At 40.7% G+C, this 15,543-nt stretch overlaps 1 protein-coding gene across 1 annotated transcript; it reads right to left on the bottom strand.

Moving 5' to 3' along the window:
• Positions 1-611: 611 nt before the first annotated feature.
• Positions 612-14,956, bottom strand: LOC134139792 (NELL2-interacting cell ontogeny regulator 1-like). Its single transcript, XM_062574544.1, has 4 exons — positions 14,846-14,956; positions 12,528-12,672; positions 10,614-10,702; positions 612-5,893 (listed from the first exon to the last, which is right to left on the bottom strand). Exons 1-4 carry the CDS (start codon positions 14,954-14,956, stop codon positions 5,822-5,824), a joined length of 417 nt encoding a protein of 138 aa, XP_062430528.1. The 3' UTR covers positions 612-5,821.
• Positions 14,957-15,543: the final 587 nt, after the last annotated feature.

Below are 15,543 nucleotides of genomic sequence, written 5' to 3'. Positions count from 1 at the left end.
CTCCCTAGATAAATAACTTTATGTACATCAAATTGGCATGTATTAAAAATTCCTTGCACTTCAAGCTAATACAAGCTATGTTTTGCCTCTATTTTTTAGCTAACGATCAACACAAGACTCAAGTTCTTGTAATGCAACAATTCACACTTCACGGTGCAAAAAAATCTGTTGTATTTTCACCACCCCAGTTACGTGATTCCTTTATTTCTGTCAGTGATACCTATTGGTTTTTGCATACTAAAATTTCCTAGGCAGTTTAGGAATAAAATACAAGATTAAGTGTAAAAATATAATCTTTAAGAACTACATGAAAATAGCATCAATGCTTAAAAACATCTAAGAATTATATGTAGCTCATGTTTGCCAGAGCACAAATGTTAATTATTAAGTGCAGTTATTAACGAGCACACACACTCAGAGCATTCAGATTCCTCCATCAAAAACAAGAATTTCAGTACTGACCTCTCTTGAAACTTTGTCCTACTTACCCTACAGTCTAACTTGCATAACCAGTCAGCAATCTTTCCAGTTGAACTGAACTCTCAAAGAAGAGTGAAGCTATATAAAGTTTAATGAGTTTTCAGTGCTGTTCCATTTTCAGACTCTATTGACAAACAGGACTTAAATGACCAGGAAAGTGCAGCATCACATTCTTTGATTTAAACTACAAAATGTGCTCAAGGCTAGTGAAGACAAACTGATGTGTTATGTAGGTTTTCAACAAGTACATGGTTCAGAGCAGAAATCAAATGATGACAAAAATCTGATCCTGGAAAATACAGGATCAAGTTGTGGGAAACACTCTTTGGTATTGGGTATCTCAAAAGCATTCAGAGAGATCCCATTTGTCATATCTATCATAAAGCCAGAATCACAGTGAAAACTAATGTAAATATATAATTATTATTGTCAAACTACTCCTCCTGTAGGTCTGCAACCTTGACTACCAGGAAAGACAAGCAAAAGCAGATCAACATAAGAAATAGAATAAATGCATATATTTTTATTTGTTTTCTCATGGCCTCCACCACCTGGAAGTCTTTTTCTCATGTTTTAAACTACTTTTTAAAATTCAAGAGCTAAGAGACTATGAAAATACTATTTCTGCCACTCCCCATCTCTACAAAGCTCAAGACAAAAAAGTAAGCTGGAGCAAGAAGTTTAAGGGATATCTCCACGGAGATCAAACTGAAAACCTGGATTCATTCTGTATCCATCTGTTATATAAAAACAAATATTATGTTTCAAACTTGAGCAACAGACAGGCATATTTTACATTGATTTTTATTTAATAAGTTCACAATGGTTGAAGGTGTGATGGCCAACTTCTAGTGCTATTAACACGACAAGATTTTTGCCCCAAGCAGCTTCCAGTGCACTCACAAAGCAAGAGACCACTGAAAAAATGCAGTACAGGAAGAAAAACAGGACAAAACATATAGTAAAAAGACCACGTGCATGTTCTGATGGCCCTGTTAAATACATACAAAACAACAGTTTGGATTTAGCAGGGACCTTTGGATATTGAGGAAAAAAAATGCACTTGCAGGAGGCACAGTGGCAGAGTTTTAAGGACAACTGGAACAGAAAGTCAGTCTGTTCGTATAAACCCTTTCTAGCCCTTGCACTTCCTCTTTTCATGTTAAAAATATGCCATGCTTGAAGAGGACAGAGAAAATACTGCATGTGAAGATGAAGAGGGAGAAGAGGCAAAACAGTGCCAGGCGCACCAAAGACATAAGAACATACATTTTTCCCAGCTCAGTGGGAAAGAGCGCAACACCATGAGCACAACAGCATACAATCATCCTCTGACATTTTTGACATGCACAAGTGTGCTACTAAGGAGTGCACTGCTGTAAGATTTCATTATGGCACATGAATGATGATCATCATATCCAGTAGTCAGCACAGATGCCTGTAACCTTGCAGCCAAGGCAGTGGCTTGAGCAAAAGCCAAGGCAGAAGCAGAAGCAAGGAGTAAAAGCTAGGCAGAGCAGTCATCTTCCTCTGGTCAGGACTGAGTTTGTACACTACATAGGAGACACAAATTTCTGAGTAATTGCATAGCTCCTTCTTGGCCACAGTGAGGCTTACTGGCAGTAGGCATGTCACTGGGGTTTGATGTCCCATTACTTTCCCTTTATAAAGGAGTGTTTTCTCCTGCCTGTGGAGCAGTCTCTGCACTGGGCTGAAGAAGCAGGCCCACTGGCCTCCGCTCAGGCAGTGGGGATACCCAGAATTCAGAGGCTTTGCAAAGGTGCTTGTTTCTAAGGGATTAGAAGGAATGGCTTTCTGAAGCACAGGGAAAAGGCTTGCTTTATAAATTTAAGAGGTTAATTTCTACACATAAGAACAATTGTATCAGATCACACCAAAGGTCCTTTAAAAGCCAGTGTCCTGTCCTTGGCAGTGACTAATAGGAAAGGTCTAGGGAGAAGTATAAAACCAGGGTAGCTACAGTTTCTTCCTACAACATTATTAGTCTGCAGTAACTTGTGTTTCAGGCACTTCCTGAAACAAAACTGATGTTTTTATACTTAACAGTTTGCAATAGACTTTTCAGACATGAGTTGGAACAACTGTCTTTTAACCCCACATAAATTTTTAGCACCAGCAACATCCTGCAGTGGGGAAGTTCCCAGTTTGAACACATAGTAGGTGAAGAGTCTCATCATCCTATTTGCTCTAAACCTGCCTCCAGGTGATGCACACCAGTTCTTGTTTGGGAGAGGACAGCAAACAATCATTCTCTGATCACTCATGATTTTAAAAACCTCCATCATCTCCTTGTTCAGTCATCTCTTTTTCAAACTGAAGACTCATAGTCTGTTCTTTGCACATTACTTTGGATTATTCTAGTTGCTTTTGTCTGCACGTTGTCTAGTTCTACTGTATTCTTTTGCTCTATAAAAATGGTCATTACTGTTGTCACTATGTCACATTAGATCTGGGCATACAAATTAAGATCTTCAAAAGTTTCTCTTCATTTGCCCAGAACTGATATTCTGGCTGCTGGTCTATATTTCCCAGATCTTCTCAGCAATTCTTTTTAGAGTTTGTGCTATATTAGCCATCTTCCACTCTCCTGCTATTATGGTGGTTTTAAACAAAAAAAAGTGACAGTGAGAAGTCATTCAACTAAAGAAAAATAGGCAAGGTGGACTCTAAAGGAGCACAAAGCAAGTCCTAATGGAAATTCTTGGTTCTGATGGATCTTCTGCAGGAAGGAAGGAATCTCTAATTTTTTAGGTCCTAAACAAGAGAATGAGAGAAGCTATTCCCAATTTACTCCCCTCCTTGATTTCCCTGCTGCTTTCTCTTGGGCTGACATCTATCATGTCCCGAGGCTCACTACCCCAGTTCTGGCAGTGAGAATCAGAATGCAAAATGACTGAAGATTAATGTTTCCACATGGTCAGATTTTCTTTTGTCATGCAGATGTCTGTGCAGACACAGAAAGCAGGAGTTGCCTGTGGTTGGGTTCCTATCCACACCCATAACAAGCTGGTAAGTTTTCAGCAGGCTAGTGGACAGTCCACTGATGGACTCAGCTTTTGGAGCAGAGTTTTCACCACCTGCAATCTTCTGGAACACCTTCTGAGTTCTGCAGTGTGACCCTTGATTTCTCAAGTAAAAAAGGTCCTCACTTAAGGTCATTGGCAGGAACTGAACCAGTGTTGCTCAGCACCATGTTTGCTAACTCCACTGTTAAGTGGGAGAGCCACACGCTTATCAGAGAATCTTAGAATCAGTAATGTTGGAAGTGACCTCTGGAGATCATCTGATCCTGCAGTACAGCTGCTGACCTGAGCAGTATCAGCCCCAACATTCAGGCTTGCAGAGTCAGAATGGAGGGAAGGAGTTTACTAAGAAATCCCTGGACCTGGAGAGAAGGCAATGCCAGATCAGAAGAGGGAATTAAAGTAGCAGTGGAAAGGACAGCCAATCTAGAACAAGAAGGGAAGACCCAACTGCAGCAATAGTCAAGAAGCTCTGAAGAGCCATTCCACTACAATCAAGATTGGGATAAAGCCATCTAAAGGAGGCCTTGCTCCAAGAAGTTTATCAAATCCCCACAGCCGTCTCCCACTGGGAGTGGAGCTTCAGCTGGGGCTGGCAGTTACTCTTGTTTTGCACAGCAGTCAGATATGACTGGTGCCAATGCTTCTGTGGGGTATGAAAAGACTTAGTGAAAAATATACACAGCACAGGTGCTTCAGGAAGAGATTAAAAAAAACCCAAACCAACAGAATTCCTTCCTCTTCCATTTGCAATAAATTTCTCTGCTGGCTTATTATCTTGATCCTATCCAGAAGGGTATCCTGGACTTTTCAGTGTGCAGAAATCGTTTTTCCAAACCTGGTTTAACTGTGGACAGATGTTCATTTTGCAAATCATTCAGGCAGTCTACTGTGTTCCCCTACTCTGCCAATTGTTTGTACCACACCTACAGCTGCACTGCCAGAGCAGTTCCTGTGACTCCTAATTCTCTTCCAGCAAAGTCCTGCCATTTTAGTTAGGGAGGTGAGGCTGCAGACAGGCACCTAAATTCTCCTAAATTCAGCTGAATAGATTTTGACCTTCAGATGCCCAGCTGTCTTCCACTCCCCATGGCATTTAGCTAGCACCATGCAGCCTCACTGTTGGACTGGTTTGAGAAGGCTCTAAATCACATCAAACAAACTCAAGAGCATCTACTCAAACTGTTCAACCTCTTTCAGACTTGTAGGTGGGCAGAGTACCTTAGAACAAAATGATAGTGTTGAGGAAAAAATCACCTCAGCTTTCAGGTGCCCAAGTCTTTCTTCTTGCCTGAAATAAAAGAGCTGCTTCCAAAGAAAATTACAAGGAGAGATTCAGAAGTTCACAGTTTAGTCCTTACAATATCACAGAATGAACAAAATATGACTGACCTAACCACTGTGTTTCACCTGAAGTAAAGAACACTCACATGAAGAAGCTCCTTGGCAACACATGGAGTCTGTAACCTTCTGCATTGTGGTCCTGAGCAGCTGCTGGTGGTAACATCTTGGTAGAGCTGGAACTGGCAAGGCTGCCTAGTCATGGTCTTATTCTCCTTTTTCTGCTTTTCTATTCAACCCATTTAACTTGCTAAGGTAGAGCTGTTTATAGATACGGTGGTTTTAGAGTGGACTGTCCAGGAGGACGAGAAGAAGAAATGCAAAGTTTTAATTAAAAAGACAATACTCTTACCCAGGATACCAGAAGACTCCACACTAGGATATAGGCCACTTTGGTCCAAGTACAGCACATGAACCTCCTCAGGACACATACCTCATTACAGCTGACAGAACTGCATCATGTCTGAATGTGGTCACAGTGCACATAACAAGCAAAAAGGACTTCCATAATTTTTGACAAAGAGGCAAAACTGACAGGGACCACAAGGCCCTTTCGCTGTATAATTGGGTAAGTTGCCACAGAGAAACATTGACATTAGAGACAAAAATCAGCTGCAAGCATCTCTGTAACAGTGCTGGCCATATTTATCCTGTGGGTTACACTTGGCCAACTCTGACTTAAAAATCAAAGCAAGTAGATTTTTCCCTATTCTAATACCAAGTAACAGATTTACTGAACTGAGCCTTTACTGGCAACTCAGTGGATGTGAAAAGAGAAGACCATTAAAAAAAAAAAGAAAGAAACAGAAGAAACAAACACGTAAGACACCCCCCCGCAATTTCCTCTGTACATTGGGCATACATGCTTGCAAAATTAACTCCATAAAGCTGTATTTTATACAGCTGCTTTTTAAAGATCGCTGAACAGGTGACACTCCTTGGCTGGCCTCCAGGATTCAGTTTAGCAGGTTTGCAGTTACACAGTCACACAGATTTCTTTTTTCCACCTGAAGAAGCAGTGTTTCTGTCTATAAGAGGGAGGAACAAAAGCAACATCAAAACACAAGTTTCAGTGCTATAAAACTAATTAGCTCCTAAAAAAAACCTTGTTTTACTTTTGTTGTAAGATTTGGGAATGGTTTCATGAGATGAGACTTGAAGTAACAATCAGACTTACTGCTTACTGCGCTGTGCACTAATTTAGCTTCTATCTGATTAACTGACATACCAACATGGCAATACTTCTTCTGACACTGAGAAATTCAGTCTAGTACACATTTGTGTTTTTCACATTAGTACATTCACTGTGTCTGCATGTTGTCTTTTTCTGTTTGAAGTTACTTGTCTTTCTTACAATCTTAACTTTAATTGCTCAAGCTGCTTCATGAGAACCCTTAAAAAACCCCAAACCTATTATTTTTTATTGAAAAATACATTCAAAAATTTGAAAGAATTGAGAGTGTTACAGGCTGGATTAACTGTTGGAAGTTATATAGAGAAAGTAAGGAATAAACTACCTGTTTTTTCTAACTTCTCCTGCTTAACAACTGTTATTATTAATACGCTATTAGTGCTTAAAATAGACAGTAGGCACTGACTTGGGACATAGCAATCACAGTTCAAACTTGTGATGGAATTTCTAGCTTCATTACAGAAGGGGATCCCAAATCCATGAGAGCCTAAATCCTCCAGCTGAACTGCTGTTCGTCAACAACAAGAACTCATTGCTCTCCCCAGGGGCTTCTTGGAGCAACCAGAGTGGATCAGGAACTTTCCAGAGTTGGAGCTATAGGTCTGACCAGAAAGGCCTGCATCTTCTCAGCCTACAGATGGCCAAAAACAAGAGAAGGAAAAGTAGGACTGCATAACAGAAATACAGGAATCCTTCCTCTCTAGCTACTCAGACTTTGTTTCTCCAGATGTTTGGAACACTTGTGGCTTCAGTAGATGCATGGTAGAGCACAGAGCTGCTTTGCACCAACATCAGGTCTTCATCTATCATACACAGTCATTTCAGTTTATCTATGCTGAGTGAAGCTGTATCTGGGCATCAGCTGGACCCAAGAGATGACTTTATCCTTATCGCTGTGCAACATTAGCTGTGGGAAATTCACTCACCAAATTAATCTCCACTGGTGTAACCTGGAATAATGCCCCCTTTTACACAAAAAGGGCTCTATTAAGACTGCCACTCAAAGGGCATTATTAAGACTGCCAACTCAAAATGTCAGTGAAATATATCCCTAATCTGCCTGTTCTGTGATTGCCATATGAAATGGGATAACCATGTAATAAAAGACTGTGTTTTAAAAGCTATGTTATCCACTGGAACACATCAGCTAAAGGCACTTGGGAGCAGAACTAGGCTAAAGCATCCTGCTTACCACTTTCTTAGTATAGGAAGAGCTATTGGTTAGGTGTTTTTCCAGCTGATAAATCACTAGACACAGCCATGTGACATTGCATTAAATCAGGCATCGCTTTTGATCATTTCAGCTACCCTGCAAGACTGGAAAGATCTGATCAGACTTTGCTAATCCTCTAGAAGACACTCAATCACCACCTTCTAAATATCACCTTGACGTCATTCACAACGGTTTGAATAAAGGAGGCTGACAGCGCACCAACCGCTCTGAGTTAAGCCCCAAGGCTGCCTACTATCTTATATATCTTTAATAATATTTACGAGCCTTTATTTTTACTTTCATGGGCCCATCTAACTTAATGTGTTTTGAACATTCCAAATAACCATTGACAGTTTAGAAATGAATAAAGAACAAAATGAATAGCACTAAATGGCTTTACAGACTGTTCTGTGAGCATGATCACAAAGTCATTTGCACAGAGATTTGTTATTATCCCCTAGTAGATCTAAAGACAGTAAAAAAAATATCCTAGGGTCCAGATTCTTAATCTATACAAAAGTTTATGTGCTCCAGCTAAAAGTGCAGTTCCTGAGTTCTTTAAAGTTGTAATGCAATGTCCACCTGGTAACTCCCCAAAAATGGGCTGGAATTTTGAAAATAAGTGTCTTTCATGTCCATAGTGAACTCTGCAGCCCATGGACTGGATTTGTTTTACAGAATTTGGTTTATAGCCGGTTCCCTGCTGGCCTCTGCTTTTAGCAGCCTTTAGATGCAGTAGGGAACAGGATGTAGGCTCGATGAATGGGTTTGATGATAGTAGCTCCCTCCCAGCAGTACAAGGGCTTCTCCTCCAGTTCATGATCAGGGCTGCACTTGCTGAAGTACACTACTGTGTTTTGGTTAGGTGAGGCAGGACCACAGGTGTTCTCAGACAAGATTGCCCGGAGTTGGCTACTGCTGCTACAACAATTATCCAGCCTGCAGCACACTCTGAGGGCCCAGCAGGAATGAAAGGGTGGAAAACAGCGTGTAAAGGGCGCAAACAGATCTGGTACCTGCACAGATAGTAAACCTCTCAGAGATGGGCTGTGACCGTTCTCTTACTGCATGACTAAAATGCAACTATCCTGACAAGCAGTAAGTGATCATCACATCAGTGGGGGTTACAAGCATCTCTAGTCTTGTAAAAGGAAGAAGACACAGCCTGTGGCCCCCCCAAAAATTACATAACCTACACTAGAGTCAGTTTGCTTTTCCTGACACCAGGCAGATCAACACAGGGCCAAATTAACTGTGAAAACTCTGAGTTTGTAGTAAAAGTATATGGTCTCCCTGGTGCAGAACTGCAGGGTAAGATTTCCAGAGAGAATTAAATGAGAGTTTCCTCTCTAATCTTTTGGGAATCTCTCCCCCTCCAACACTGTTAAGAGCTGCTTAGTCATCCTCTAAAAATCCTGCCTGCAAACAAAAGAGGGTTTTTCAAGGAAATAAGTGTCTCCAGGGGGAATATTAACAAAGGGCATTGTATTTTTGGGGACAGAATCATTTGCCCCATTAAGCAGAAAACCAGACTAAAATAGTCAAATGTAAAATATATATGTAGCCAAAAGTAATTGTCTTAAAGCTGCCCATTCCCATCCAATTGGACCACAGCTGAATAACAAAACTAAGAATTGAATCACTGTAGAAGGCAGTTCCACGAGCCAAGCAGTCTTCAACAATTAAATATTTCTATGACTTTTGAAGATGCAGACAGAATTCCTAGCTTAATGACTAGAATAGGCCTGTCCTAGTCCAGAGGCACTGAAGGATCTCAATATAGATGCAATTATTTAGATTTTAAAGTAATCAAAAAGTGATGCGTTCGTTGTTGCAAGAATGTATCATGAAGCCACATTTTCAGGCTTGTTGTCAAATTTACAACTGCAAAACTCAGTTCTAGGACATTCTTCTCAACTGAACCTTTTCCCTGTCCTTCTTCTTTCTATTTATTTATTTATTTATATTTTTAAAACAATAATATTCAAATACAGTTGCTATCTTTAGGGCTCAGCAATTCAGTCCTCATTGCGACCTTTCTGCTTTGGAGATCTGTATCTCATAAAGCTTCATGCTTGGTTTCCAAGCTATAGGTGTCACAAAAATCATTTCCACAACCATATAACCAGAGAAGATTTTAGTAGTTGAGACATTATTAAGTAAGATTTAGAAATTCTAGCAGAATGTTCAGAATTTTGTAATAGACGGAAAAAGTATTCTAGAACCATTTTTCAGCAGTCTTAACATCTTGTTGTGTCTGTATACCATACTCAGCAGATGTATTCATTAGCCAGATTTCTTCATGAAGGAGCCCAGAAATTGACCTGCACTTATTGAACAGATTTTGTTTAACTATAAATCTGTTACATACCAGCTTGGTTTGGCTTGATTTTTTTTTTTTTTTTTTAATAATCCACAGTTCAAGGCATCTTCCTTCCTACAGCTGCATTTTCATTTAAGTATCATGTACCCTGCTTGGAGTGACCTCAAATCATTCTTTAAATCTTGACCATACGTTAGAACAGCAAAAATGTTTTGAGTGCGTTCTGTTGAAAAATCTGTGCAAGAGTGTAGATACAGCACCTGAGCTAAAGAGTACATGGGAGGGAGAGGAAAAACCACCTCTTGAGACACCATGATCTCACAGCAGCTGGGATACAGCTAGTCCCAGACTGCAGGTTGCAGTAGCAAGAGAGAGATTCAGCTTCCATCAAAGAAGGAACATACCAACTCTGGCAAATTCTCCACACTGACTAAAAGCCAACGAAGTTTCTCTCTCTACTTTCTTCTGTTCTACTTTGTGTTACTTTCATCACTATGGAATCAGAGCAATGTAAAAAACATCTGTGAAATGACATTTCCTCCCTTGCTCTCTTCACTGGGGTAGAAGCATGTGCAGAGGAGTATTCTACTCTTGTATGTGTTTTTTTGCTTCAGCTGGCTCTGTTCTTATGGACAGTTAATATAATTGATGTTCTGAACTTTGTTCACTCTAATATAAAAAGAAAAATGTGCATTTAACATCTGGAATGAGAGTGGAAGGGCTAATGGTAGTCCTTAGATAACATACTCTGACTTGGGCAAGGGAAGTGTAGAGGGCTGAAGATTGTCAGTTTGCTCTCTCCTAAGCTTCCTAGTGACCCTGATAAGCCGTCAGAATAATTCCAAACATTTTTGCCTTGAGTGGTGAAATGAAGTTACCCAACATCACCTTTGAAGATAGGACAGTACAGTCGATTGACAGCATATTATGCAAAATCCATTCAGTTTATCTGCTTCTATCTATAGCATTTTCTTCCACACTAAAAAAAAAAAAAAAAATAAAAGACAAATGTTTCCTTACCCGTGTGTCTAGATTATATGCTGTCCTCTTTAAATCCTGCAGAGCCCTCTGCATGAACTCAAATGCATGGCAATCGACACAGGGACGGCCTAGGAATATGTTTAGTAGAGAATTAGGAAAAACAACATGAAGTATTAAGCAGAAGGAATAAACATGGATTTTGAGCATGATGAAGAGCTACAGACAAGAGTGCATAGAGTGAGTACTGATGGATCTACTCCTCAACAATCCAGGTTTTTACAACTAGTCCATCAAGATCATCCATCCAGTGTCTCAATGACAGAAGAAATGCTTCAACAAATTTGCATTAAAATTTTGATTTTCCCTTCCCCCTTTTTCTCTGCCTTTATTGCCATTTCTCTCATCCTTTTATATCTTTTCCCTCCTCCTTCTTTCCACCATCTCACTTCTCTGTCACACAACGCTAAACCCATAACATGAGTAAACATAACATTTTGCTCCACAGCCCTGAGCACACATTCTACCTAACTTCCAGAAATGGTCTCTGAAACCACAGATCTGTTCCCAGAAAAATCTTGTCTCCTAATCTCACAAACTTGAGCTCTAAATAGAAAGCTAATGGAATGCAATTGAGATCATTATCAAAAGACAGATCGCTTGGGCTGCAGCTTTGAATTTGATACAGTTTTGTCCAAAGCCAGTGAAGCAAACAGCAGATAAACACAATGCCCTGACATTACTGAGTACTGCTGATAAGCAAAGCTACTGCATTCTGGACTAACTGCAGCGTTTAAGATTGTATTCTCAAATCTAGATAATCCAGACTGAAGGTCATAAGGCTTGCTTTGTCTTGATCATCATGTAACAAGAAGCTATTCTATAACAAATAGCAGTACAAAGACAGAACAAATATAGGTATGATAAAACGCCTTAGAATCATCAGGTTCTACATATGCTCTTATTTGCTTCTCAATGCCTGTGCCTCTCTGGTAGCTTCCTAGCAAATACTGTGCAAGTGAGGAATTCTGAGTCTAGGCCTAATTTTCTCTTTGAAGGCTGGTAAGGAAGAAAGAATAAAACCTAGAGAGAAGTCTGAAAATCCTGTGGTGCTTGTCAGCCTATTTTACAAACACTTGATACTTGACTGATTAAGCTTCTGATAAGCTGGAGCACATGCTTCCAGCTCACGGTCTGTGTGCTAACCAGCAAACAGCAATCCTGCCTACTGGAGGAAAGGAGTCTGCCAAATTCTTTAACTAGTTAGGAAAAGAAAAAAAATAGGCAAAAATTAAACACTAGGCAGCATAAAAGGCCTCCTCTCCCACTGTTGCAGCACCAACGAACTCTAGTGTTATGACATATACACCAGGCAATAGGAGAAGGTTTGCACTGCTGATCAACAGCTTGATGCAAGGACCTGTCATTAAATTATGATGTAAATTAAATTCAACACAGACCAGTGAAGAACCATTAGGTGGCTGAAGGCAGCAAGGCTGAAAGTTGAGATGCTTTCCTGGCATCTTCACTGAGTTATTTTTTAATAAAAAATACTGAATTTAATATGGTAGACAACATCAGGAATGAAAGAGGAAATGAAAGGTCAATGTCACTTAAAAAAGCAAGTCTCAAGAATGTCACTGAAAAGCAGGCAAGCAGGGTGATTTGTGGCATAGAAAGAATGAAATGAAAGGGATGGACAAAAGAAAAGGTGCACAACAGTGGCAGATTTCAGGTGCAAAAAGACAGAAACAGGCGTAACACCATGGGAGGAGAGAGGAAAGTCTTGGATGCATGAGGAAAACTATCAGCGTACTGTCAAAATGCAGTTTTAAAATATCGAGAGCAAGAAGTTTCTAGAATAGATTGAATTATTTGGACAAGAGTCAATGGTCTGGAGTCCTGCAACAGTAAAACTGTACAAGCTGTATGACAGAATTTTATGGTAGCACATACTTTCAGCTGGTATGGCTGTTCCTGCTTCTTGATCAGCTCTAGCAGGCTCCGTGAAGAGCAGTGCAACCAGAAAAGCTAAAGGAACTGTAAGGACAACTCTTCTCAGGAGGCAGGCTGCCAGCATCTTGAGAATAGCTGCTTCTTCCTTTATCAAGAGACATAAACAAGTCACTGAGAAACAATACAGATACAAAAGATCTGTTACAAAGAACTTAATGTTTGTGACAGTTAAAGGATTGACAGTTCTTCTTTAAAAGAAAAAAAAAAGCACAACTATAACATGGACAGTAGTTCTCTGTATTTCTCCAGCAGTGCACATAAAACCGGACCTGAAGAGAATGTCCTAGACAGGAAGGGAAAGATCAGTTGTCTACCAGTTTAGGGGTTCATTTGCTGGGACTGCAAGCCAGGATGCCAGCAACTGTGACCCAACTCTGTAATTCCAACTTTCGTCTTCCTACATAACCCCAGAACAACACAGGAATCTGGAAAGCTGATTCACCGTTAGACCTGGAGATCAAACCTGTAGGCATTACAGCGCTCTGCTGCCTGGGTGAAATTGCCCTGAACCTCGAAATGAGGTTTTCACCAACTGGCTCTTTTTATTGATGTACCATCTTTTCACAAACATAACCAAAGCTAATTTTTGTCATTAATTACTTACTACATTGATCATAAAAATGTATTCCTTTATGAAAGCAGCTGAAGGAAAACACTTATGTTAAACCTCCACAAATCCACAGGTAGTATTTCTCGTGGCAACTAAATAAAAATTCTTTGACTCTGTGTTTCCCTTCCTGCCCTGACTTCAGACAAAGATCTGAAGCCATCCATTTGTTCCTGAACTTCACAGCCAGGCCATGCCATTTCCTGAAGACAGGGATAGTCTCATCCAGCAACACCTCCCCTTCACAAAGAGGTGAAGTTTTTGAGAAGTTCACTGGTTTCAAAATGAAGTATTTTCTTGAGTCAACATGTAAACTGTTCAGATTGAGAAGAAAGGGGAAACTGGGACTAGTACAAGCTGCAGCTGTGTATTACAGGTATCAGTCACAATCCTTAAGAATCCTGGCAAACTGACAGGGTGGTCCCTAGTCCAGCCAAGTTTAACTTCCCTTCCTGTAGGGAGGGAAGGGAGGAAACAGAAAGGATAAAATAAAGTTGTAACAAAACGACAAAATCCACATGAAGTTACTCTTCAGCTAAGCCCAGGAAAGCAGGACAACAGGCATCTCTTCCTGATTTTTAAGTCAGTTCATACTGAACAGAAGATGTTGTGTAAGCATATTGATTCAGTGTGCTGAATGTAGGAGTACACCATCCCCCCAAACAACCTATATTTCATATTTGGAAGGGCAATGGAGGGAGGCAGGAAAGGAAAGGTTTTCCCCATGTCTTGCCACAAAAGCAGTACAGGTCTCTTGTTCAACTTGTGCAAAGTCACTGTTTCAGACATAGTTAATCTGCAGCTGCAAATTCTGTACAAACATTTGCTGCACATGCAAACCAGCAATTCACCCAGGGAAGGAACAGCATTACACATGTTCCCTTCCTCTGCACCTCTACCTAAATGTAGGTGGGTAAGGGAGGGTTCAGAGGCAAGGGAGACATGTGCACGTGTACAGTCATAAACATATCTGGGCCCACAACACATAACAGATCTGGTAATGTAATTCCTATAAACCCAGGACTGAGTCCTTTACCCTTCCCAATATTTAGAAGTGATGTGGTCTGATTTAATCCTTATTTCTACAATCATTAATAAAGGGGTTTAAAAATAACAAGTGGCTTGTTTTTGCTGTTTTAATTAATGGTGATCTGCAATCAAAACAAGTGCAATCAAAGACATCAGATTTTGCAATGGGATGCAGCATTGTTTACACGTAACAGTAAATTAGTAAACAAGATAATACAAGCTCCTTCAAGTACCTAATGCTGAAGCCTTCGTGGTCAGCAGGAGTAGAGGCTATTCCCATAGTTGACTCTGTGCTATAGGGGTTCAGTAAAACAATATAGATACACTGTTAAACTTAGTTTCTAAGGCACCTTACACATCATTTACCCCAGCCTCAGCTCAGCTTCAGATGTGAGCCTTGCTGCAAAATAATTGCTCTCCGAGTGCAGAAGTCACCTCACACCACATCTAACTACTGCCTCTTAGCTATTCCATGAGAATTAGCTGTCTGCACGGAATAATCATGACAGGCTTCAGTGGTGGTCCCTGTCTGCAGTGCAACTGGGAACAGCGACAGATCTGTGCGTGGACTTCTGTGAAAGAGAAAAGTCACCCCCTCCAACAAAGGAAAAAATATCAGTACCTGATCTCCCCCTCTCTCTCTCTTTCTCTCTCTCTTTCTCGTCTTTGTGATGATCCCTTTGAAATGGCCGCTGCAAACTGCTAACAGAACAAGTGCAGCATTTCTGAGCATGTGCGCTGTCTCTTTTTAACCTTCTCTGAAAGAGGTTATTACTATGGGGAGATTTCTGCCATGGCAACAGTGCAGAGCACTGCAGCACACAGCTAGGATTTAAAGAGGAACAGGCTGTGTCTCCCAGGTCTGAGGAAAGATGTTTCTTCTTTGACATGTGATTTCCAGCAGTGACTTTCCTGCTTCAGGTAAGGTTTGGCTTGAATGCTCAGTTAAAGCCATTTGATTCATCTTTCCTGAAGTCCACTGAACGGTTTTCCTCAGGTCTGCTCAGGGATGTGGTGCTTGATTCAAGTAACTTTCTTCCTAGTGGCTGAAAATAGCCATGACAAATTGCAGCTGCTTTATGGGACACCAGGGAAAGCGATGGCATTTCACTCAGGACCTGCAGGCCACATCGCAGCTGAGGCTTTGGTGAAGGGCAGGAATTGCTCAGCCTAGTCTGGCATTTGAGCAGCTCTGACTTAAAGGGTCTGTAAACCACTCACACCTGCTTTACTAGACAGTTCTTCAGAGCTGTGATCCCAGCATCAGGGCTGTCAGAAGGCAGGAGCAGTAGCAAGACTGCAGGCACTTAAAGCCTGAGA

The sequence above is a fragment of the Rhea pennata genome, chromosome 4 (assembly GCF_028389875.1).
Source record: "Rhea pennata isolate bPtePen1 chromosome 4, bPtePen1.pri, whole genome shotgun sequence".
NCBI classification, from domain to species: Eukaryota; Metazoa; Chordata; class Aves; order Rheiformes; family Rheidae; genus Rhea; species Rhea pennata.
This window is presented reverse-complemented; position numbering and strand designations above follow the sequence as displayed.